Genomic DNA, 25,886 nt, shown 5'->3' with positions numbered 1-25,886 from the left:
ATAGAATACTTCCTATTGACACAAGTAAATGAACAAATTACCCCCAGCGGTAATTAACTACCGTTGATTGAAGCGCCGGTAGTTAAGTGCAGCTGGACTCAGCGGGCGGTAGTTAACTACCGCTGAAAAATTTCTTTTGTTTACTGTTCCCCAGTTTCTGCCAACACATTCTAAACAAACATAGCTGAATTTTCTTCACACCTAAACCAACATAGCTAAATTACACTCACCTAAACCAACGCAGTTAAGTTGTACCTAAAGAAACATAGCTAAATTCCATATTTTTTTCTCTAATCTTGTTACACAAATTTTCATGACATTTATGTTGGTGGTGATTGAAACATGGGATATTGAAACATGGGATATTGATATGGAAATGGGGAAGAAGAAAACGAAAAGTTGGGATTATTTTGTGGGTTTGAGATCATTTGAGGATTTTTTGAATTTGGATTAGTGGGATTTGGAAGCTGATAATTTTGGATAATATTGAAGAAACGATTTTGGTTAAGTTGGGATTATTTTGTGGGTTTGAGAACATTTGAGGATTTTGTGAATTTGGATTAGTGGGATTTGGAAGCTGATAATTTTGCATAAAATTGAAGAAACGATTTTGGTTTGGATCCATGAGTAAAAATGAACAGAATGAATGAGATAGAATGTGGAAAAGGCCAAACAGAAGAGAGGAAGAAATGGCTGCAGCGGGAGAGAGAGAACAGGGGAACAGTAAACAAAAGCAATTTTCCAGCGGTAGTTAACTACCGATGAGTCCAGCGGCTGTTAACTACCGGCGCTTTAACCAACGGTAGTTAACTACCGCTGGGGGTAATTTGGTCATTTACTTGTGTCAATAGGAAGTATTCTATGTCAAAAAAGCAATTTTCTTGCTCTTTTTAGGGAAAGCCGAACGATAATCAACACACTTTGTAAATCAGATGAATTGATTTAAAATGTCTCTTACATGATCTCAAAAGTGTTAAACGATAGTTAATTGCCGTTCAATGAATGTCTGAGAGCGATCACTAAATGCCTAAAGAGCAATCGTCAAGGGGTAGATGAAGTAGCTCATGCTATGGACGAATATAGCTTCAATTATCGGTTAAAATTCATATGAGTTCCGAAAAATTACACCCGTCACTTATAAATTTGGTGAGACTCATACCATTAAAAGAGAGTGTTCAAAACTATGTCAAATAAAGTGTTAGCATTATTCATGTAACATCCACAATTATTGGGTATCGGCTATAGGAACCCTGCCATAACTGATTAACTGTTGAGTGTTACTTTTCCCACCCTATGGCCTTCTCGCGCGCCCTGCAAAAATTCCAAAAATACCCCTGGTCCGGATTATGTTTTCCGGACCAGATTGTTAGTGTTTCCGGATTATAAAATCCGAACAAAGACGATATGAATATTTTGTGTCTTTCTTTGATGTCAAGGGTCTCTGTTGACCGTTATATGAACCCCACACAAGCTGAAATGCTATTGCAGGGTTCATAGGAACGGTCAACAATGACCATGACACCACAAAAACTCCTACAAAACTTAAAAAATTTGAAGAGAATGGCAGAAAAGAGGTGAAGAGAGTTCCGGAAATTATAATCCGAACAAAGACGAAATGAATATTTTGTGTCTTTCTTTGATGTCAAGGGTCTCTGTTGACCGTTATATGAACCCCACACAAGCTGAAATGCTATTGCAGGGTTCATAGGAACGGTCAACAATGACCATGACACCACCGGCACTCCTACAATACTTAAAAAATTTGAAGAAAATGGAAGGAAAGAGGTGAAGTGAAGAATGAATGTATTTGTTGAAGATGGAAGTCTATTTATAGCCTTAAACAAGTCCTAGGTCATTAATACAGTCAATGAAAACGTGTTAGTAGTTGTAAACGTCCAACCACTAATTGATGGCACTCTTTCAAAAGAAGCCAAGCAATCTTTCAAAAGAAGCCAATGCTGAAGCATTCCGGATTATACATTCCGGAATGTCTTTAGCCATACAAAGAAGTGCAAACGTTCCCCTCGTTCACCATAAGAGCACCATAATCGCACTAATCCGGAAAATATATTCCGGAATTCAAAGGTGCATTCCGGATTGTATATTCCGGAACGCCTCAGTGTCATGGCCGGTGGTCTGCACCACACGCATTTGTCGGTGGTCAAGTCAAAAAAACGTGTTTTACCACGTTTTTTGACTGCATTAATGGTTTCCCAACCATATTTCACCCACCCCTCCCTATAAATACCCTTCCAAACCCCACCATTTCTCACACCATCCCTCTCCTCCTCTTCTTCCTTCTACAACCATGGTTTTCCATCGTTGGCCTTTCATAGATAAGGGCCTCGTTGAAAACTTTCAGGGTTTGTATGAACGGTCAATGAGGATGGAACCGCGCTGCAACGAAGGGCGGTTCATCTGAGGGTCATGTGGGTCAGTGTGGTTATTAGCTTCGCCTGTCGGGGCGTAAGTCTGAGCACCCCCCACCTCCCTCAGGGGCATTTGTTTCTTCTTCCCGCCCTCCTCTTCCCTCCTCCTTCGGTTTTCGTCCAATAGCCAAGCTACTGCTATGTCCTATCACATAGCAGTGGTTAGGCTCTTAGGAGATTAGAATTAGGCTCTTAGGAGATTAGAAATAGATTTAGGATGTTATGTAATAAGCTTAAAAAGCTTGAAAATTATTGTAATGTATTGTTCATATATTAATAAAATGAGTTGTTTTTATGTTTGTGTCTTTTTATTTATGTTTTTTATTTTATTCGTATTTTATTTTACGAATTGTAGAGCTTAAAATTGCAAAAGTTCTGCTAAAATACATATCCGGATTTTATAATCCGGAGACATCTGAAAATTACTAACAATACATTCCGGATTACGAAATCCGGACTAGGGGTAAAATTGAAAAAAAATAGGGCGCGCGAGGAAAGCCATAGGATGGGAAAAGTAATACTCTTAATTGTCGCAAATGGCAATACACAACATCTCAGTTTTTTTGGGGTACAAATGAGCCCTTTTTCAAAGATTTTCATTTCATGTTTCTTGATAAAAAAATAGTTCATGTTGGCGGTTCTTTGTTGATACGAAGATAAAAAAAACAATGATGTTCATCGGATAAATTAATAAATACGTGTCAAAGGTGTAATCCAATGGCATTACTTACGACATTGATGAATTAGTATGGAGAATCGCATTTTTTTTCATGTGGTTAACAAATCACCTCTTCCTCCTAATAAATTAGTCATTGACATTTGTCTATAGAACTTGAAATCTTGAGGAGAGTATTCGAAGTCGAAGGTCTGAATCAAACACCACCAACTAAATGATGATGGTAATTTTAATATTGCATTTCAAATTAGATGAATAGTGTCAATGTTGTATTTGACAAAATAATAAATTTGATTAGCATTTTGCAATTCAATAAAAAACGAACGTATTAACATTTTACAATTTAATAGATCATTTTTTTTAATACAATACAATAGATTGTTTCAGAATATTGACAATGTGTGGTGCTAAAGTAATATAATCTACAATTTCACATACCAAATTCAATAGCATAACATAGTTGGTAGGAATACTGTAGTATTTAAGGGTTAGAGTTCGAATTTTGGATTTTCTATTTATTCATTTTAAAGGGAGAATTTCTAGTCATTATATTACTTGAATAAATTTTCTATCGTCACATATTTCGCAATTCGTGTTGGTACGCGATATAGATACGAATTCGTGGTACGCGGCATGATAAGAATTCGATACGTTTAGTAGTACAGAGCTTCGGTATACGTTGGTTCGTAGCACTGGTACTACCTAATTAAGTATAGTAAGATATATGTCTTAAAATTGCAAAAAAGTGGAAGGATTGTACTAGGTAACAACAACTGAAACCCACTTTCCATTTTTTTTTCCTTCAATTTTTTCATTTTTATCGGTATTATTTTGCAAAGACTTTCTTCAAGTTTTAAAAGGTTTTCCTACAATTTTTTTTTTTGCTCCACCGAAGGTTTTTTGTTTTTTTGTTTTTATCTCCTACTCGACCTTTTCTTCATCATTCCTTGATCTTCATTAACTTGTTTCAGTTCGTCCATTTTGTTTGCTTCCATAAATTACATGGAAATTTATGCGAACCAATTTATAAAAATACCATGAACCGGTACGTACATACCAATTCACAATCCACAACATGTGAAAAGAATTATGTGACTATGCTATAAATTAGTAACAAAGATATTCTGCCAATGTAGCAGTTGAAGTCTAGTGTTGGGGTTGTGACATTTGGTGTACTCATACAGAAGAAGGGTAAGTGAGCTTTGTAGTTAGATATAGTTAGTGATTTGTTAAACCTAAGTATAATGTATCTTACATTATAGGTTCAAATTCAATGAAGCGAGTCATAAGGCTCAAGATACGGGTCAAGTCAAATAGTAACAGATGGTGCCATTCAATTTCTTGGAGTTTAAGCATTCATACCTTTCACAGAGTTCAATAGCAAGTACTCCTGCATATACACTCTTTCTCTCTGTCACCTTTTTTTTTTTTTCCTCTTTCACCACCACTTTGACCCTATATTCTTTTCCTTTAATTCAATTCCTGTGACGAAATAGAATATTAAATTACTACTGTGTCGGTCTCACATGATTTCAAGCTAGAATGGTTCTAGATTTTGTATTTTCAATAAATTGGTATGCAATTGAAGGGAGAGCTTTCATACTATGTTGAAGTGTGTGCTGCAAAGAAATTTTTTGGCACTAGTGTGAAGGATAACAATAGTTAAAAAGTTAATTGTACTTTAGACCTTTAACTGTGTTTAGTATGACTCATATTCATCGATAAGTGGTCCACTGTTATGAACGTAACATAGTGGAGAGAAAATTTAAACACAGTAATGTACTTTCTAGAAGAACGAGTTTGTCCCTTGCAATACGATGCATGGGTGTATGTGTAAACTAAATTGTAATATTTAACGATACTCTTACAAATTGCATGATAAAAAAAAAAAACGATAGCACAATTTTGAAGATGTAGACATAATTGATCAAACTCCTTGATCATTATTTCTTACTTTTGTGAGTTATTTATCTATTTTCTTTATACCTAGATTTTCCGTTCCAATGACCACAAATTATGATGCCAAATTAACTAGTGTTAATGAAATCAAGTAACCATGACATATTGTTATATGTCAAATGATTTTCTAACATCCAAGCTTGGGTGAGATGTCTCAAATCGGCATCTCTCTCTCTCTCTCTCTCTCTCTCTCTCTCTCTCTCTCTCTCTCTCTCTCTCTCTCTCTCTCTCTCTCTCTCTCTCTCTCTCTCTCTCTCAATTCTATATATATATCCGTCACATAACAAAAGTCATTTTCTGCTAAAGATTAGCATCTTATCTTGAAAGGTGTCCAACCCCCATTGCACTGATCGGTATATAATACTAAGATGAGTCCTTTTCAGCTTGCTTGAATTACTTTCTAAGCAATTTCATGTTTATGAATGAACATGTTGCGCCTGGATTTTTAATTTTCTTGAAGTATTATCGGTGTCTAAATATTACTGCTTCATTAACAACGGTGAGGTGTATTTGGATGGAGCATAATGATGTACTCTTAAAAGGCAAAGCTACAAATGCTTTGGACGTGGTCGATCACATAAAGCGTCTATCGTGGTCTTGGTTCATATGTGAGAAGGGGCATAATAAAAAATTTGTTTTCTCGGATTGATGGTTGAACCCCATTGTATGTCTTCAAAACATGTAATTTCTTAACTTATTGTAATGGGTTTCGAGTACCCCTTGTACTCGGTTTAATAAAATCTTGCTTATAAAGAAAAGAGAGCATATTACTGCGTCATAGGCCTACATTGATGTTATTACTACATGCATAGTATATCCAAGGGCGGATCTAGACATTTGATATATGTGGGGCTAAAATAGTCCTTCAATGTATCAAAGTTTTAAATTGTCTCTGAGTGTATACTTCGTTAGTCAAAATAGTTCCTAACATTAAAATACTTCATTAATATTTTTATATTAGTCCTTCAATATACTTACTTATTGTCATTTCAGGGACTATTATGACTAACAAAGTAAAAAATCAGGGACTATTTTAGAATTCAAATACATTGAAAGACTATTATAATTATTTATTACACATTCAGTGATCAAAATAACTATTACTTTTTTATAATATATATATATATATATATATATATATATATATATATATATATATATAAAATTAGGGAAATGGCATGTGGGGCTTTAGCCCCACATAGCCTATGAATACATCCGCCTCTGAGTATATCACTATGATATATTTCCTTTGAGATAGAGATAAGAAAAAAAAAGAGCTAGGAGGGAAAATAATTCTCAAGGGAAAAAGATTTCATAATAATTCCTTTTCAAATTTAATTTAACATATGGATTTCGCTAGTTACCTGTTATTGACTAGTTGACTGGTTTGAGTTTCATAATAATTCATGAGTTAGTCATACAAAAATTTATACATGCTTCTCTCTCTATTTATCTCTTTTGATAACATATTCACTACCACAACAATGGTCATTTTCTACATCGTTTTGAAATCTATCTAAAAACCTCTAATTTGTTCAACCTTATTGTGTTTTACATCGCTCCATATACTCAGTCCACCATAGAAATATCTATAAGATATATATGTATGTAATAAATTTGATTGTATTTATTAAAATTTATGATTTTATAACTTATGTAGTTAAATATATAAAATAAATATTAAATGAAGTTAAATTGTTCGCATCCCTTGACCCTGGATCCTGGATACACCACTGGTCAAAATGATATACAAATGCTCTATTCATACAAAGCTTATTCAACCAATTCTGAAACTAACTAATAGAGTTGTAACTAACTAACTAATTTAACCTCTATCAAACTAAATAAAATTAAAAATATAAAGTTTAAAATAAGACTTCCAATTTTATTTACATGTCCTCAATAAGAAGCAAGAACCACATGCATACGCCAATGGAATCACAAAGTTGATTTAAAAAGTCGAACACATTTAAGAAATCACACGTGAGCAAGTAGACCTAAGTTTTTCGTACAACATAAATATATAACCATTTCTTCTTGAAATCCTCGAAAACAAGAGAGGTTCAATTCAACCACTAGCATTGAACATATTTCTTCCTTCTTTTATACAATGTGACATTATTTTCTATATATTACTTTCAAATCAAAATATAGCTGGAGTGTTGATTTGTCCTTTACAACCTTGCCTTTTAAGTACACCAAACCATATTTTCTATCTTCAATTCCCTTTTGGACTCTCCTTCACTTCTCTATCTATTCTTTCCATAAATAACTCTTATACATGTTTCAGATAGCATGCTTGAATGTCCAGAGAAAGGTAAGAAAACTCTTTCAAAGTATATATTCCCTATGACAAAATTTGTAATTTTAGTATTTCTACTAATTAATAGATGGTAACCAAACTTTTCAAGCATACTTTTTTTACTCTAAAAAAGAATTTTGCATAAATTTGTTAATTACTAAATTTCATATATGCTTTAATATATAGGGGGAGATTTTTTGATGAGATAGGAAAGAAGAGAGAGGGTGATGATTCTTTTCAAAAGGGAAGAATGTTAGGTCCTTCAGGAACACTAAATACCACTACTCCTTGTGCTGCATGCAAGCTTTTGAGACGAAGGTGTGCTCAGGAATGTCCTTTTTCTCCATATTTCTCTCCTCATGAGCCTCAGAAGTTTGCTTCTGTCCACAAAGTCTTTGGTGCCAGCAACGTCTCAAAGTTGCTATTGGTATACACATATAAAACCTTAGTTCATTATTACAAATATTTTAGTATAATTTAGTGATAACTGATTTAGCTGTTGATTTTATTTTAAGTCGATGGATATACATTATATAAGAGGTTTGGTGACTTTTACAAATTGATAACAAAAAATTTAGGGTTGATTTAGAGATCGATTTGCCAACCAATAATTTAGGACTTTTACAAATTGATCTCTAAACCGATTAAAAAAATGTTGTCTAATGCACTAAAATTCCCACATACATAGGGTCTAAGGAGAATCATAGTTGCTAAATGGATTACTAAACAATGTGGGTTTTCAATTAATATGAACCTTTTAAAAAATATTCTAATTAGTGGACCTTTGAGGTTAACTTGGTATATATCAAGTTAATATTTTTTTTACTTCCTCTCAATTTTTTTTTATATTTTTTTATATAAAACTTAATACCATATATTGATCAGTTCATGAGGTCCACAATTAGATCAGGACTATATTAGAGAATAGATCCCCTCTAAATAACAAATTATTTATATATATCTAAACCTTATGTGCATTCTACTTGAATACAAAGCAATGGTGATTAAATTTTATATGAATGAAAAAAAAGTAACATTTGTGGTATGGTTATGTGTTTAATTAGGAGGTACCAGAGAATCAAAGAGCAGATGCAGCAAATAGTTTAGTTTATGAAGCAAATGTAAGGCTAAGAGATCCAGTTTATGGATGCATGGGTGCAATTTCATCTTTGCAACAACAAGTTCAATCATTACTAGGTGAACTCAATGCTATAAGAGAAGAAATTCATAAATACAAACTCATGGAAGCTAACATGCTTCCTTCTTCAGATGATGTATCAATTGCTACTCTACCACCTTCAACATCACTACCAAGGCTTCCTTCTTCTATTTACACACAACAAACAAATCCTACCAGTTATAGCTCAATTTCAAGTGATCATATTTCCTATTTTGATTAAATTTGCAAGAAAAATAACGATAATAATTTTTTTTTTGTTAATGATTTGAGAAAAAAAAGACTAAATATTAGTCATGGCATGTATACTTCATTTTTGTTTATTTTTGTACTATTGATGCTCAAAATTTTCCTGAAGATATATGATTGGAATGTTATTGTTATGATGAAATGAAATCATTGAAATGCCACTTTTGCTCATATTGGAAATTGCTCCTTGATATTGGCTTTATCATATGATGATTTACTAAAGAAGGAAAAAAAAAAGGAACCACTCTTTTCATGATTGCTTAGAAAGATAGGTTTATTAGTGTCAACATAACCTAACCATCATTCTTTGTCTTTTGATAATAAAGTTGAGCAAGACTTTTCACTATATATATATAATTTAGATTTAGATATTTTTGAGTTCTAGAATTTATAATCAGTGGATGTGGGAGAGTCTAGAGGGGATTAATCCAATATTAAAGCAATTCTTAAAGCATGCATGCATACTTGGATCTCACTCAATTAACTCTTATTTGCAATTGCCAACCTGATATATAAAGGCCAATATGTACATTGATTAGCTATACATTTTCATCAATTTACTACAAAGTTAATTGAAAATAATTAATTAAGCTTAGAAAGCAATTTTTTCAATGATGCCTGCATGTGGCAAGTACAAAAGTGAACACAATCATATATAACTTCATTAGGTATTGGACAAGATGCCAACAATTGAAAATGATTACTGAAATTGAGAAAACATTTGTAAATCATTATCATGACAATAAATATCTTAAGCATAGACAAAAATAAACAAATACTGTATATACAGTACCTGTATAATAAAATCACTTTTTCTATAATCAATAACAAAAAGACCCTTATGTAATTGTAGAGAATTCAAATCCTCAAACTCCTGTGCTGGCCATACCCAAGCTACTTAAGCAACCAACATCCAATTCAGAATAGTTTGAGTTCACAAATTTACGAAATAGTAAATTTCTCCTTCAAACAAAATCACGTCAATCAAAATACCTCTCAATCAAATGACTCTATTAGGAATTTTAAGGTGTCAAATGATATTGTGATATGTTCACATTGATGACTTGTTATACAAAGTATTTTGACAATTTATGCATTAGAATAGAAAGAGTTAAAGGATGCATATATAGTCTTTTTTTTTTTTATTGCGATGAATAAGTTGTTAAAATACTCCATATGACGTGTCACAAACGTGAACATGTCACAATGTCATTTTGGGTGACATAGCAACGCCCGACACCTTAAAATGACGAAGATAACATTTTGATTGATGTGATTTAATCTGAGGGAGGATTTTGTTATTTTGTAAATTTGAGGTCCCAAATTGTTTTAAAAAGTAAATAAGCGTCGTTTTAAAAACGGACCAAGATCAACTGCAATGAATGCATTCACGCTGTCCCAAATTGTTTTACCGAGCTTAATTCCTTACTAGTTAAACACTTCAACTTGTAACCAAGTGATTGAACTATGTGGTTAATGATGTGCGATTAAAGATGAATCCTTCGGGACAAAATAAGTTCATATTCTAAGTGAAACAATTTTAAATCGGTCTTTACTTATTTCTCGACCGAACTCCAGATTATCAAGGTCCTTCCCTTACAATAGCACTAGTGTTCCAAGACTAAAACCTTCTAAGATGGAACAAATTGAACACTTTCAATGATGGAAAAAGTGAATGTTGTCCCTCACTGATGAATCTTTGGTTGTAATTCTCTGTTTTAATGAATTTAATTTCAGATAGCGTGAAGGAATTAAGTTTTCTATGTTGTTTAAGATGTTGTTTATGTAAGTTTCGTGAGCCAGTTTGGTAGAACTTCAGAAAACAGCTTATGACAATTTTCATAAGTTTTTTTTAACTTATTTTCATATGTTCTCCGATATAGTTAATAAAAACAACTTATAGCATATACAAAATCAATTTAACGTTATTTTATCTTTTGCAGTAAAAATATTTTATGCAAGCTTATACATAAGCGCTTGTAATAGTTAAGATTAGAGTGTTTTTTGTTCTTGTCAAATTTTGCATATTTAAAAAAATTAAATGATTATCATGAACTTCTAAAATGATGATGCTTGTATTCAAGGTTATCAAAATCGGGACTTTACTTCAAGTCGAAAGGGAGTAGCAAAATCGGGACTCGTAAAATCGCAATCAAAATCGAAGGATTTTACTCAAGGACTTTTGTAGAATCGATGTAGGATAGCAAAGTCGGGACTCGTAAAATCGCAATCAAAATCGAGGATTCTACCAAAACAAAAATAATGTTAAATTTATGTTATAAATTGCATATGGTCATAAATGTCTAAAGTTCAAAGTCCACAAAATACATATACATAAATGTGGGAGAAGTGAAGGAATGAAATTTTTTGGCCTTTCGGGTATTTATAGAACGGGTCATGGATTCAGATCAGGTCAATTTACGAACCAGGTCAAAAATTGACCCTTATAAAAAAAAATGAACAAAATCCTTCAAAATCCATCAAAATCCTGCGATTTTGAATGGATTTCACGATTTTGTGCGATTTTGTGCGATTTTGATAGGATTTTGCCTGTTTTTGGGACTTTGCTATGGATTTGAGTCGTTGAAGCTACGCAAAGTCGCAAAAACCAGGATTTTGAGACTTAAGTCGGGTTTTTGATAACAATGCTTGTATTCATGTGAATGATGTTCATCTAACTATGTGTGTAGCCAAGAATGTTAATGTATTGGTTGGTTAATAATGTCTAAGATATTTGATGATTTCAGCACTTTAATTTTCTTATCTATGAAGCATAAAAAGTTTAGTTCTGAAATAATAAAAACAACATGTTGTCTTTTCCTTCTTCTGTTGTGATGTTTTATTTGTCTTTTGCTTCCTGGTAGTTTATAATGAGGACAATAAACTTGTGTTCGACAGAGCTCTCAAATGTCTCGAGGAGCATGACGATGCAAAGGCCGCAATTGCCATTTCAGTCTCCAAAGTTACTCAGGTGACTCTTTAGTACTTATTTGATTGTGATTGTGGAAGTTGATGTTTCTTCTATTGCAAACTGAATAATTGTTTTGTTCAATGTGCAGAAACCAGAAGTGCTTGAGTTGTCTAAATAAATCAAAGATAAGTTGAAAGGAACTGATAAATATGATATAATTCTTACTTTTGTGTATTTAAATTCAAGTTAGTTGCAAAAAAAAAGTAGTTAAAAATAGTTAGTTTTTTGTTAGCTATTTTGATGGAGTTGGTTAGTTTTGATTGATTACTTGTATTGCAAGTAAGCCACATAAGTTGTTGTATATAATTAAGCTTGTAATCTCAGATTTTCATTACTAATGAGAACAGTTTACAATCACATTGATCTCTCTTTCTTCTCTCTTAATTTCTCCTAATTCTCTCCCAATCTTGAGTGCTTGTGAGTGAAGTAATCTTTTCTGCGCTAACAACTTCAATTTCAGGACTATTTAAACTTTTGTTCCCTTACAAAAAAAAAAAAAAAAATAGTATAGATTCCTTGGATAGTTAGTAAAGAAGGAACGAGTAAACGAAAAACCTTAAACCCTGTAACCTTCCAATCAACGATGTCTGATGTTCCATCGGATTTGTTCACCGAAATCCTCTCCTGCTTACCCGTGCAATCCCTCCTCCGATTCCGATCAACTTCAAAATCACTTAAATCGTTAATCGATTCGCACAACTTCACTAACCTTCACCTCAAAAACTCCTTCAACTTCAACCTCGATCGTCCTTCGCCACAAAACCAAACTCTACCAATTTGATTTCCCTAACCTAACCACTGCAATTCGAATCAAGTATCCTTTGACGGGTTACATCTCTATCCTTGGTTCATGCAACGGCCTCCTATGCATCTCCAACAGGTATCGATATTGCTTTCTGGAACCCTAACACCCATAATCATCACTCCATCCCTCACATCAACTGTGATGCCGCTGGCAGCTTCACTTTCTATCAATTCGCTGACGATTACAAACTTCTCAGAATCTCTCCACAGCACCACACTGTGACACTCTTCAGCTCCAAAACTAATTCATGGAAAGTACTTCCGGATATACAGTACGATATTTCGTCACCTGAAACCATGGCGGTTTGCGTTGAGAATTCTTTTCATTGGGTAGTGACTGGAAATCTTGGTACGCGTTTAATCCTCGCGTTTAACATAACACAAGAGATTTTCAATGAGGTTCCTCTTCCTGATCCTGAAGTAGTTACAAGCGAGATTAAATATGTTTCGCTTTTGGGAAAGTGTCTTTGTATGACTGTGAGTGTTACTGTGAGTTGTTATGGAACTAATAAATTTGATGTTTGGGTGATGAAAGAATATGGATATAGAGATAGTTGGTGTAAATTGTTTACTTTGTGGGAATGGTATTTCGATTACCCTTTTAAGATTAATATTTTTGAAGCCTTTATGTTACTCCAGTGATAGAAGTAAAGTTCTGTTGGAAGTAGAATTTTGGGGTGATTCTAAGAAGAACCTGTTTTGGTATTATCTCAAAAGTTATGAAGTTACCTGTGTTCCAGTAAATCCTACTTTCAATGATGCTATGATTTATGTTGGAAGCCTTCTACCACCTTCCATGCCTATTGATGCAAAAGCAAGAGAAGGTACGTACTTGTTATTGTTTATCTCAATGGTCCAATCATATGATATCCTCACATCAACTTTTTATTGAAAAATAAATTTTGGACATCAAAATTTTGATATAAAATACAGTTAGTTTATTTTGGTTTTAATTTGTGTGTTTTAAATTTGTGTAAGTTGTAGAAGATAAATGTAAAGAGATAGAGATAAACAAATATTGTGTCATATACGGTGTTTGTATTTTAATGTTGAAATAACACGACTGTTTTTTATTATAGGTTAAACATAGTAACCCTTCTTGTTCTAAAATTGATGTTGAAAGAAAGCTAAGGAAGAACGAGTGATTGCAGATGAAACTGGACGCTCTCAAGTTGTCCCTTGTGTTGAAAATATGATTTTTTTTTTTTTTTTTTTTTTAGGGATTGAAAATATGATTTTTTGAAGATTTAGTTATGGTTGTAGGAAAGTGAGAACTTTACTTTAGAGATAACCTCCAGGATTTTGTTTTTATTTAATTTTATGAATTTTGGTTTAGACGCCCTTAGTAATTCTTATGGATTTTTCTTGTATCGATTCTTGATAATGCTCTTGATAATTCTTATGGATTCTTATATATTATGGATTTTTATTACTACCTCCGTTCCTTTTTAATTGTCACTTTTTGACATTTTACACAAACCAAGACAATCAATAATTGTTACTACTTTTGATGCAATAAGTTATACTTTTACTATAATGACCTTATTCATTTAACATCTCATTTCATATATTTCTCTCTCCGCAATAAATAACCAAGGATAATATTGGTAAAACAACATTTAATGTTGCATTGAACTTTGAAAGTGACAGTTAAATAGGAACAAAAAATTTCTCCAAAAGAGACACTTAAAAAGGAACGGAGGGAGTATATGAATTCTTGACAATGCTCATTTATTCTTACGGATCTTTAGTAGAAATGATGAAAGCTATTTTGGCCGCAAACATTTGATTGGCATAAGCATGTTAAGCATGTTAAGCAATCTATTTTTTGGTTTGCTATTTTCATTTTTAGTATTTGAAGAAATTAATATTGCATGTTTAAAGGAGTTACTGTTGTAGGTTTTAATTCTTTCTTAGATCAATGATCATTTCAATTCTTTCAATTCTGTGTAGCCAAGAATGTTAATGTGTTGGATGGTTAATAATGTCTAAGAAATTTGATGATTTCGACACTTCAATTTTCTTGTTTATGACGCATAAAAAGTTTAGTTCTGAAATAAGAAAAACAACATAAGTTATCTTTTCCTTCTTCTGTTGTGATGTTCTATTTGTCTTTTGCTTCCTGGTAGTTTAAAATGAGGACAATACACTTGTGTTCGACAGAGCTCTCAAATGTCTCGAGGAGGATGACGATGCAAAGGCCGCAATTGCCATTTCAGTCTCCAAAGTTACTCAGGTGACTCTTTAGTACTTATTTGATTGTGATTGTGGAAGTTGATGTTTCTTCTATTGCAAACTGAATAATTGTTTTGTTCAATGTGCAGAAACCAGAAGTGCTTGAGTTGTTTAAATAAATCAAAGATAAGTTGAAAGGAACTGATAAATATGATATAATTCTTACTTTTGTTGTATTTTAATTCAAGTTAGTTGCAAAAAAACAGTAGTTAAAAATAGTTAGTTTTTTGTTAGCTATTTTGATGGAGTTGGTTAGTTTTGATTGATTACTTGTATTGCAAGTAAGCCACATAAGTTGTTGTATATAATTAAGCTTGTAATCTCAGATTTTCATTACTAATGAGAACATAGTTTACAATCACATTGATCTCTCTTTCTTCTCTCTTAATTTCTCCTAATTCTCTCCCAATCTTGATTGTTTGTGAATGAAGTAATCTCTGCTGCGCGAACAACTTTCAATTTCAATACTATTTAAACTTTTGTTTCTAGGCTTCTAGTATATAACTGTATAGATGAGAAAATAATATAATGATGAATTCATGTTTTGGTGAACATTAATATTGACTAAAGGAAAAAGAGATAAAGAGATATTTGGTGAGCAATAATATTGAAATTACGAGGAACATGCATGCATGCATAACAGAAATAAACAAACTCCATGGTCTCCATCAAGACTTGGACTACAAGTCAACAGCAGCCACTGCATTATTGGGCTGCTTGTTGTTATCCGAAAAGTGTGAGATTAATCAACTAATAAAAATGTGATAACAGTTGAAATGTCTACGTGGATGGATGAGTGGTTGTTTAAATCAGGCTCCAACGGTAGTTAAGTGTAGTTGAGACATGAATCAACTGCAGTTTGGTAACGAACTGTATTTAACTGCAGTTGAGGGTATTAAGTTAATTTTGAGGTGTAAGAAAGCAGTTTTTGAAGTTTAAAATCTCTATTCTATTTGCTGCATTATTCTCACTCCATAGAAATTTATCCAACGTACTAAATGGAGATTGCCATCTTGATCATTATCCTTTACTAAATGACAATCTATTTTTTTTTTTTTGGTCTTCACGTATTTTTCCTTTCATGAAAGACTTGTTCCGGACAAGTAGCAATGTGGAGGACAACTTTTTTTTAGACAACATATATTTAAACCTCACTCGCACAGGCCTTGCAAGCGGACGGAAAAAACCATTACAAAAGGCATCGTAAATATGGGACAACCTCATCCTAAAGGAAACGAAAAATAATAAAACCCCAAAAGGATGAAAAATCATTGTAATTGAGCACCAACAACACACCCACCTCCAAAAGACCGAGCTACCGTGATAAACAATCCTTTGCGTTCCAACACCATTCGTAAAATAAGCAAGATGAAATCTTTAACCTACTCAAACTTCATTGCCAAGACAACACTTTAATCTCCTCAACCATTTCATCGATCTCCTTTGTTCTATTATTCAAAAAGATATAATTTCTAGATTTTTGAATGACCCAAATTGTTGCATGCCAAATCAACTCCAACCTTTTCTAATCTTATTCCTCACCTCCCCAGTCCAACATTGAAAATGCACAAACAAATTATGTGGGGTAACCATATTTGAGCCGAACCATAATCTTGGACCACAACTCAAACACCACTTGACAATACAAAAATAAATGGTTCGACGTTTCCGGACCACCACAACAAAAAACACAATTTAAATTTTCCTCCAAAGGAACACAATTACACCTCATAAGGATATCTTTCGTTGGGATACGATTATGAAGTAGCTTCCAAGAAAAAGCTACTACCTTTGACGGCGCTAGACTCTTTCAAAATGAACCAAACACAATCTCCTTTGATCGGCTTAAATGACCATCTACACTCAAAGACTCTTCAAGCACCCTATATGTCGACTTCACCGTAAAAATCCCACTTTCTTCCACCCTCCCCTCCACCCATCTTCAAATTCCGAGCCTCTCCAAAACCAAATGACCTTCAAATTATTAAGCAAGTTCATTTCCCACTCAAAAAGTGATCTACGCCACGAAAAAAACCATACACACACCCCGTCATTCTCCTCCCATAAATCCCCCACCCTCCCTTCCTTATGTGTAGAAATCAAAAAAAGACGAAAGAAATCATTACTTAAGGTGCATTCCCCGCCCAAGGATCCTTCCAAAAACTCATATTCCTCCCATTCTCCACCTTTCTCACCACCAGGTTATTAAACCAACTATAACCCACCGATTCTTCATCGCCACTATGTCCTTGCACCACCTCGATGCAAACCAAGTCCACTCTTCCACACTCCCATCAAATAATCCACCCACCCGATGACTATACTTGGCAAGAAGAACTTCTTTCCACTTTGTATCAACCTCCATCTCTATTTTGTCAAAAGGCTTGCATTCACCTCCTTAACATCTCCAATTCCTAAACCACCTTTATTGCGTGGTTGGCACACCAACCCCCGTTTGATCCAACTAGTTTTTCGCCCCCATTTCCTCCACCCCAAATAAATTCTCTTTGGATTTGGATTATCCTCTTCCAAACCTTCACCGGCATCTTTAAGTAGGATAAATAAAAAATTGTAATTGAATTTAAGACTGAATTTAGAAGGACAATTCGATCGGCAAGGATCATGTATATATTTGTTAGTCCAAGAATTTAATTTGCAACTCAAACTCCAACAAAGGCTCTTAAGTTGATTGCTTCCTCGGATTTTCCCCCACCAGTAGCCCCACATAAATAAAAGGTATTTTTCCCTCGCTATAATTTGAAAAATCACAAGCTCTTTAAATAAACACCCTTCCCACATTAACATCTATCAAACAACTTTTAAAGAAATTCACTTTCAACCCGGATGCCAACTCAAAACCTCTCAACATTGCTTCAACTTACTCACCATATCGACCATTTCATTTACCACAACTGCCCCATCAACTAAATTTCACAACTGCCCCATCAACTAAATTTCGCCCCTTTACAAAAGTCGATTGAGATTGGGAACTAGTTGAATTGACCACCCTAGTCAATCCCACCGCCAAGAAGAATAGGATTGACAACTTTGTTATCATGTAGTAAAGAAAGTGAACATTGGGCCTTGCACATAGATTAAGCTAGAGCCTGATACTATACTTCTGAGGGAAAAAAAACTTAAAAATTGTGGTTTTTTCTCCTTTCCGATATATTATTGAAGAAGAAAGCAAAAACTAAAATCCAACTGTGGATCTTCTATATTTATTTAAGCACTTAAAATGGTGAATATTTCATCTATTTAGCAGTGATGTCAAGTAATGGTGTGACACGGGAGTATTTTTATCATCGTTAAATTCATCTTCCTCCATCACAAAAATTTAACATTTTCTTTTATGAAATGAAGAGGGAATCCTTGCTTTTTATAGCAAGTTTCAACTGCGACTAATCCTATATTACATCAATCGTAGGAACATGAGACGAGAAAATAGGATTCTAGGGACGAACGGATAAAATCTAAATCTCAAGATATTCTAATGATTTAGAATAGAATATTATATAATGGAGTAATTAATGTTGATTGCATTGCAACAGGATAAAATGACATAATAAAGCTAATAGGATCAAATAAAGTAAAACTAATATTTTAAGGTGGCCTCTAATATGGACCTTTTTTTTGATGGACCAATCATGGACCCTCTAAAATTACCTGCTGTTGAAGGTCACTTGTATTTCCTTAAGTTTATATAAAAACAATATTATTAATTAAGTAATTTACAGTTTTGCCCATCAATGTGTTGTTATTTTTTTAAGAGAATACAGGAAACCTTTTTTCCAATTTTCTCTCTACATCACGTTGAAGCATTCTCACCATCTCCCTCCTTGGTTTCAAGTGAAACTTCTTCCTTCTTTTAATCAAATTGCTTATTCCTTTTTCCTTTTCATATCAAGATCGTTTCATATCAAGATCGTGATTGGCTTGTCTTGGTGAGGGATAATCTGAACTCAACAGATCTGTGGCAGGGAGTAAACGCAAATCCACAAAGGGGTTTTATCAAAATTGGAGTTTTATATATGTAAGTGTCTGCCTATTTCATTTGAATGTATAATATCTTCCATTTTTGTAACTTTGTTCTGATAAGATGTGGTGAAAATTTCTGAATGCAGACTTTTAATTTGTTGTGATGGCTAACAGTGACGATGAACAGATTCTGAGTAGCAGTGAAAATACCTCACAGGTATCATGCCTTTCTTTGTAATTTTATATTCTATTTTTGGCTAATTTATGGGATTTAGAATTTGTAGAGCCCTTTGTAATATAGTGTCTGTATATATTTTGTTTGCATCAGTTTATGGAGTTTGGAGATATAGAAAGTGATATGAAAGTTGGATTTGGATTTGCTATTGAAGGAATGGAAGATATAGGGAAAATTGATTTTAAAAAATTAAATGCAAGTGATGTTATGAAGTTTCATTTTCCAAGTATTGCAGTGGCTTATACATTTTACAATTGGTATGCTCGAATGAATGGTTTTTCTGCTCGTAGAAGCAAAGTAAGGAGAAACAAAAACAATGAGATTATACAACAAATATTTGTTTGCTACAGACAAGGTTTCAGAGAAAAAAAGCTTGAGAACAATAAAATCCGTAAGCGCGAGGCAAGAGCTAACACTAGGTGCGGATGTGATGCCAAATGTAGTGTGCACATTGATTCTGGTAGTCAACGTTGGTATGTATGGGATTTTAACAATGACCACAATCATAGCCTTGTCGATGATGATTTTATTGGATTTCTTCCGGGTCACAGGGGGATGGATGATGATGACATTCTCCAAATGAAAAATCTTAGAAAGTCTGGTATTAGAACTTCACAAGCTTATGGCACTTTTGCTAATCACTATGGGGGATACAAAAATGTGACATTTTTGATACAAGACATGTACAATGAAGTTGATAAGGATAGACGAAGTAAAGGTAGTGATTCTAGAGCTGCTTTGGCATTTTTACGCTCTCTGAAGATTGATGATCCAGCAATGTTTTTGAGGAATACAGTTGATGAAGAAGGAAGGCTTGAACATTTGTTCTGGAGTGATGGTAGGAGCCAATTGGATTATTCATTATTTGGTGATGTTTTGGCTTTTGATGCAACATATAAGAAAAACAAGTATTTGAGCCCACTTGTTGTATTTTCAGGGGTTAATCATCATAATCAAACAGTGGTATTTGCTACAGCTATTGTTGCCAATGAAGTTGAAGATACGTATGTATGGTTGCTTGATCAATTTGTGGAGGTAATGAAAGGTAAAATGCCAAAATCTGTGATAACCGATGGAGACTTAGCAATGAGGAAAGCAATTGGAAGAATTTTTCCTGGTGCCCACCATAGGTTATGTGCTTGGCACCTTACACGGAACGCAACGTCCAATGTCAAGAACACCAGGTTCAAAACTTTATTTCAAAAATGTATGTTGTGTGATTATGAAATCGATCAATTTGAAAGAAGATGGAATGAAATGGTGAAAGAGTGTGGTGTCGAAGATAATGTTTGGGTTTCAGAACTGTATGAGAAGAAGGATATGTGGGCTACGGCACACATACGAGGTAAGTTTTTCGGTGGTTTTAGGACTACTTCTCGTTGTGAGGGTTTGAATTCACAAATTGGAAGGTATGTAAACTATCAAAATAATTTGTTTGAATTTTTGCAACATTACAATCAATGCATAGAACATTTACGATTTAAGGAGCATGAGGCTGATTTTGCGTCCCTACATGGTGATAGAGTTTTACAAACCCAATTTCATTATTTGGAGAGATATGCCTCAAAGGTGTATACCAAGGCAATATTTTTATTATTCCGTACTGTTCTTCAAAAAGCTTCTGCTGTCACAGTGAAGGTCAACAAGCAAACAACTAATTGTTTCGAATATTCTGTGACTAAATATTGTAGACAAGGAAGTGAATGGAATGTTTCTTACTGGCCATCGAGTATGGAAATCAAATGTTCCTGCCTTCGAATGGAATCAATGGGTATTCCTTGTGTACATATAGTTTCTGTTATGGTACATTTGAACATGGTTGAAATACCATCGTGTTTGGTTCTTGATAGATGGTCAAAAAATGCCAAGGACTCGATAAGTGGTTCAAAAGTATCACAGTGCACTGGTTGGGATTCAATGACACTGTGTCGATATAAAGCTTTAAATCAAAGATCAAGGGATGTGAATGGTTTGGCATGCAAGTCTGCGGAAGATTATCTGGAACTGATGAATCTGTTGAATGACCATTATGAGAGTCTTAAAAAGAAGCATGGCATACAATCTGAGGATGTATCCAATGTTGCAAACAGAACTGAACAATTTATTCAAGATCCAAAACGTGCTAAAACTAAGGGGCGTGGTGGTGCAGGAACTTCTAGACGGAAAAATAAGAGGCGCCGTGGACATTGTGGTAAATGTGGAATTGTTGGACATAATAGACAAACTTGCACAGCGTTGAAAAAAGTAAATGGAGAAGTTGATGATGAATATGAAACAACTAGTCATGTATCTGATGAAGATTGGTACTCTGAAGATGATGAATAAAGGTAATGATTACTATACTAGTATTTGATGTATTATTGATTTAACGCATTTTGTTACTTTCTAAAGAATTTACTTTTTTTTTTCTTTTCAGTTTAGGCATTGTGGGTCGAAATGGTGATGAGTGATACTGGTGTCCGGACGACTGTTTTACGCGTTAATGGTCTGGAAGTGTGCATTTTTCGGCGAAGTTCTGTGCGATGTTGCTCTTGTCTGCTGCAAGTGATCTGTTATGTTTTGGTTTTTGTTGTGGTTGCTTGTTCAGGTTTCTGGTCTGACAGTTGTTCAAGTCTGGTGCTTCCACTCTAGTGTTTTGGCGTTGGCTGTTTCGCTGCACCTGCAATCTGTTTCTAGTACCTCTGGCTGCTGGTTTGGTGGCTTTTTATTATGTTTGTTTAGGTTGTCCTGCTAGTTCAAGATGTTGCTAGGCTTTTTTTTTGTTTTGTTGTTGTTGTTGTTTGTTTAGCCTTTCCGATGTTCGGATTAACTTGTATGTGTGGGTAACACCGATTTTTACAATTTTAGCAACTTTTGTAATTGATGACTGATTATGAGCAGAGACATATATGAAGGGTGAATGAATTTCTATGAGTGATGTTGGAAATCCAAAAGATTGCATTAGTAGATAAGTCTTTTTTGTGGGTGCTGGTTGCCTAGTTCTGTTTTTAGCAGGTGTTTGTTCTGCTTCTGTTATCCTGGGGCGCCCTTTTGTGTATCTATGGATATTTGGGTTGTTTGGGTGCTGCCTGTGTTACATGTTCTTTTGTAAGCTGTACCATACTTTTTGTCTGGTGTGGTATTTTTCTAATAAAGTTATTGGCTGTTCAGTATACTCGTTATTTCTAACTTCACATTTCAAAGGCATTTTTCCTGTCCATTTATTTACTAAGAAAAAGCTAGTATGGTAATCGCTGATCAACATCATTAAAAATGGAAGTGTTGGAATGTAATCACTAAGCATAGCAAACTAAATGAATCAATATGCTTTTAAGATATGTAGCGCCATATTTTTAAATACGATATGTAGCACCATATATTCAGTTTTGGCATATGTGGTAATTTCTCATGCTTCTTTTCATTAAAAAAAAAAAAACTAGGAAAACTGGTATACGTGGAAATTTTAGAAACCAAATAAATTGACGAAGAAACCTAAATGTGTAACAAGTAGTTATAATAGTCTCTCATTATATCAAAATTTTGATACATTGAGAAACTATTTTAGCTACTCGTTACACATTTAGAAACCAAAATGACTATTATCCTTGTATAAAACGCTTCAACAAGTTAAATATCATGACTGTAATTGGCTAACTTTGTGATATATCGAGTGTAAATGTAGTTTTACAAGCAAGTGTAGCTTTCATTATACTAGGTATTTTACAACAATTAGACATATTTGACAGCAAGTAGGTTCACCTTTTAAATAAAAAATGCACTTTTTTGAATAAAATATAGGAGGAAAAATGGTAAGTCAATGTCACATTTAATTCTAACGCTGCAATGAAAAATATAAAAAGAGACTTTGATGTACCTTTCATAGACCAACTGTGTACTTTGATGTACTTCTGGTTTTTTTAATGTGTTAGTACGGAAATGTCAAGTTGGATAAACCAACTGTAAGTTTCATTCTAAGAGTTAAAAATGATAAGCCAGTGTCGCTAAATAGATTTATACTCCCTCTTTTCCTATTTGATTGTGGCATTTTAACTGTTTACACAAATAAAATAAAAAACAAATAATATTGACCAAAAAAAAACAAATAATTTGATACAATAAGAAACTTAGTAAACATGGAAGGATAATTGTTTGCCGATTGAAACGGACCCAACCTACTAACGGTATCAAATAAAAATCAATCTGACTGTTGTATATGACTTAATTGAACAAAGAATGAACTAGGAACTCGAATTTTGAAGTTTAGAATCTTCGGGATTTGTCAATCCGACAAACTATCCCTTCAGAAACCTATTCAACATGAAAAGATACTTGTTTGCCGATTGAAACAGACTCAACCTACTAACGGTATCAAATAAAAATCAATCTGACTGTTGTATATGACTTAATTGAACTAAGAATGAACTAGGAACTCGAATTTTGAAGTTCAGAATCTTCAGGATATGTCAATCCGAAAAACTATCCCTTCAGAAACCTATTCAACATGGAAGGATACTTGCTTGCCAATTGAAACGGACCCAACCTACTAACGGTATCAAATAAAAATCAATCTGACTGTTGTATATGACTTAATTGAAATAAGAATGAACTAGGAACTCGAATTTTGAAGTTCAGAATCTTCGGGATATCTCAATCCGATAAACTATCCCTTCAGAAACCTATTAAACATGGAAGGATACTTGTTTGCCGATTGAAACGGACCCAACCTACTAACGGTATCAAATAAAAATCAATCTGACTGTTGTATATGACTTAATTGAACTAAGAATGAACTAGGAACTCGAATTTTGAAGTTCAGAATCTTCGGGATATGTCAATCCGAAAAACTATCCCTTCAGAAACCTATTCAACATGGAAGGATACTTGTTTGCCGATTGAAACGGACCCAACCTACTAACGGTATCAAATAAAAATCAATCCGCCTGTTGTATATGACTTAATTGAAATAAGAATGAACTAGGAACTCGAATTTTGAAGTTCAGAATCTTCGGGATATCTCAATCCGATAAACTATCCCTTCAGAAACCTATTAAACATGGAAGGATACTTGTTTGCCGATTGAAACGGACCCAACCTACTAACGGTATCAAATAAAAATCAATCTGACTGTTGTATATGACTTAATTGAAATAAGAATGAACTAGGAACTCGAATTTTGAAGTTCAGAATCTTCGGGATATCTCAATCCGATAAACTATCCCTTCAGAAACCTATTCAACATGGAAGGATACTTGTTTGCCGATTGAAACGGACCCAACCTACTAACGGTATCAAATAAAAATCAATCTGACTGTTGTATATGACTTAATTGAACTAAGAATGAACCATGAACTCGAATTTTGAAGTTCAGAATCTTCGGGATATGTCAATCCGAAAAACTATCCCTTCAGAAACCTATTAAACATGGAAGGATAATTGTTTGCCGATTGAAACGGACCCAACCTACTAACGGTATCAAATAAAAATCAATCCGCCTGTTGTATATGACTTAATTGAAATAAGAATGAACTAGGAACTCGAATTTTGAAGTTCAGAATCTTCGGGATATCTCAATCCGATAAACTATCCCTTCAGAAACCTATTAAACATGGAAGGATACTTGTTTGCCGATTGAAACGGACCCAACCTACTAACGGTATCAAATAAAAATCAATCTGACTGTTGTATATGACTTAATTGAAATAAGAATGAACTAGGAACTCGAATTTTGAAGTTCAGAATCTTCGGGATATCTCAATCCGATAAACTATCCCTTCAGAAACCTATTAAACATGGAAGGATACTTGTTTGCCGATTGAAACGGACCCAACCTACTAACGGTATCAAATAAAAATCAATCTGACTGTTGTATATGACTTAATTGAAATATGAATGAACTAGGAACTCGAATTTTGAAGTTCAGAATCTTCGGGATATCTCAATCCGATAAACTATCCCTTCAGAAACCTATTCAACATGGAAGGATACTTGTTTGCCGATTGAAACGGACCCAACCTACTAACGGTATCAAATAAAAATCAATCTGACTGTTGTATATGACTTAATTGAACTAAGAATGAACCATGAACTCGAATTTTGAAGTTCAGAATCTTCAGGATATGTCAATCCGAAAAACTATCCCTTCAGAAACCTATTCAACATGGAAGGATACTTGCTTGCCAATTGAAACGGACCCAACCTACTAACGGTATCAAATAAAAATCAATCCGCCTGTTGTATATGACTTAATTGAAATAAGAATGAACTAGGAACTCGAATTTTGAAGTTCAGAATCTTCGGGATATCTCAATCCGATAAACTATCCCTTCACAAACCTAGTCAACATGAAAAGATACTTGTTTGTCGATTGAAACGGACCCAACCTACTAACGGTATCAAATAAAAATCAATCCGACTGTTGTATACGACTTAATTGAACTAAGAATGAATCGGGAACTCGAATTTGGAAGTTCAGAATCTTCGGGATATGTCAATCCGACAAACTATCTTTCAGAAACTTAGTCAACATGAAAGGATACTTGTTTGTCAATTAAACTAAATTACTTAATTAGTCCAACTTTAGGTTTTTTACTGAACTAAATTACTCTTTCAGTTTTACTTAAGGTTCTTAATCAATTTTAGCTAATCCAAATTACCTGTGAGGTCCCACTCAGGGTTTCTAAATCATTTTAATGACTTAAATTACTTATTTAGTCCCACTTTTTTTTTTGAACAATAATTTAGTCCCATTTTAAATTCCTTATTTAGTATCACTAAGGGTATCTTAGTCATTTTTAATTAAACTAAATTACCTTTTCAGTCTTATTTAAGGCTCTGAATCAATTTTAACTAAACTAAATTACTTATTTACTCTGTTTTGGAGTTTCTAAATCAT

The 25,886-nt window shown here is 33.8% G+C and overlaps 2 protein-coding genes and 1 pseudogene across 5 annotated transcripts; all 3 read left to right on the top strand.

Annotated features, from left to right (window-relative positions):
- The first annotated feature begins 7,109 nt into the window (after nt 1-7,109).
- Nucleotides 7,110-8,972, top strand: LOC146924277 (LOB domain-containing protein 15-like). Its single transcript, XM_085709260.1, has 3 exons — nt 7,110-7,381; nt 7,553-7,793; nt 8,431-8,972. Exons 1-3 carry the CDS (start codon nt 7,368-7,370, stop codon nt 8,764-8,766), a joined length of 591 nt encoding a protein of 196 aa, XP_085565386.1. The 5' UTR covers nt 7,110-7,367; the 3' UTR covers nt 8,767-8,972.
- A 3,345-nt stretch (nt 8,973-12,317) lies between these two features.
- LOC146924276 (F-box protein CPR1-like) lies at nt 12,318-13,712 on the top strand (annotated as a pseudogene).
- A 4,691-nt stretch (nt 13,713-18,403) lies between these two features.
- LOC146924275 (protein FAR1-RELATED SEQUENCE 5-like) lies at nt 18,404-21,948 on the top strand. 4 transcript variants are annotated; one of them, XM_085709269.1, is made up of 5 exons: nt 18,598-18,835; nt 18,927-18,997; nt 19,109-19,853; nt 19,953-21,342; nt 21,432-21,948. In XM_085709269.1, the coding sequence occupies exons 2-4, from the start codon at nt 18,944-18,946 to the stop codon at nt 21,338-21,340; spliced, it is 2,187 nt and encodes a 728-aa protein (XP_085565395.1). In that variant the 5' UTR covers nt 18,598-18,835; nt 18,927-18,943; the 3' UTR covers nt 21,341-21,342; nt 21,432-21,948. The 4 variants fall into 4 exon arrangements, with proteins under 4 accessions (XP_085565393.1, XP_085565396.1, XP_085565394.1 ...); XM_085709267.1 differs by having other exon boundaries at nt 18,404-18,835; nt 19,109-21,342; XM_085709270.1 differs by having other exon boundaries at nt 18,592-18,835; nt 19,251-21,342; nt 21,437-21,948.
- The last annotated feature ends 3,938 nt before the right edge of the window (nt 21,949-25,886 follow it).

Source organism: Medicago sativa, chromosome 5 (genome assembly GCF_051527215.1).
Source record: "Medicago sativa cultivar Bolivia chromosome 5, Bolivia_mono, whole genome shotgun sequence".
Taxonomy (NCBI): Eukaryota; Viridiplantae; Streptophyta; class Magnoliopsida; order Fabales; family Fabaceae; genus Medicago; species Medicago sativa.
This window is presented reverse-complemented; position numbering and strand designations above follow the sequence as displayed.

Bases quoted from the DNA above. Each gene is read 5' to 3' on its own strand.
- LOC146924277 (XM_085709260.1), top strand. The intron at 7,794-8,430 runs GTATACACATAT...GTGTTTAATTAG, and splicing joins ACGTCTCAAAGTTGCTATTG to GAGGTACCAGAGAATCAAAG.
- LOC146924275 (XM_085709267.1), top strand. From the start codon at position 18,944: ATGGCTAACAGTGACGATGAACAGATTCTGAGTAGCAGTGAAAATACC. The intron at 18,998-19,108 runs GTATCATGCCTT...TGTTTGCATCAG, and splicing joins GCAGTGAAAATACCTCACAG to TTTATGGAGTTTGGAGATAT.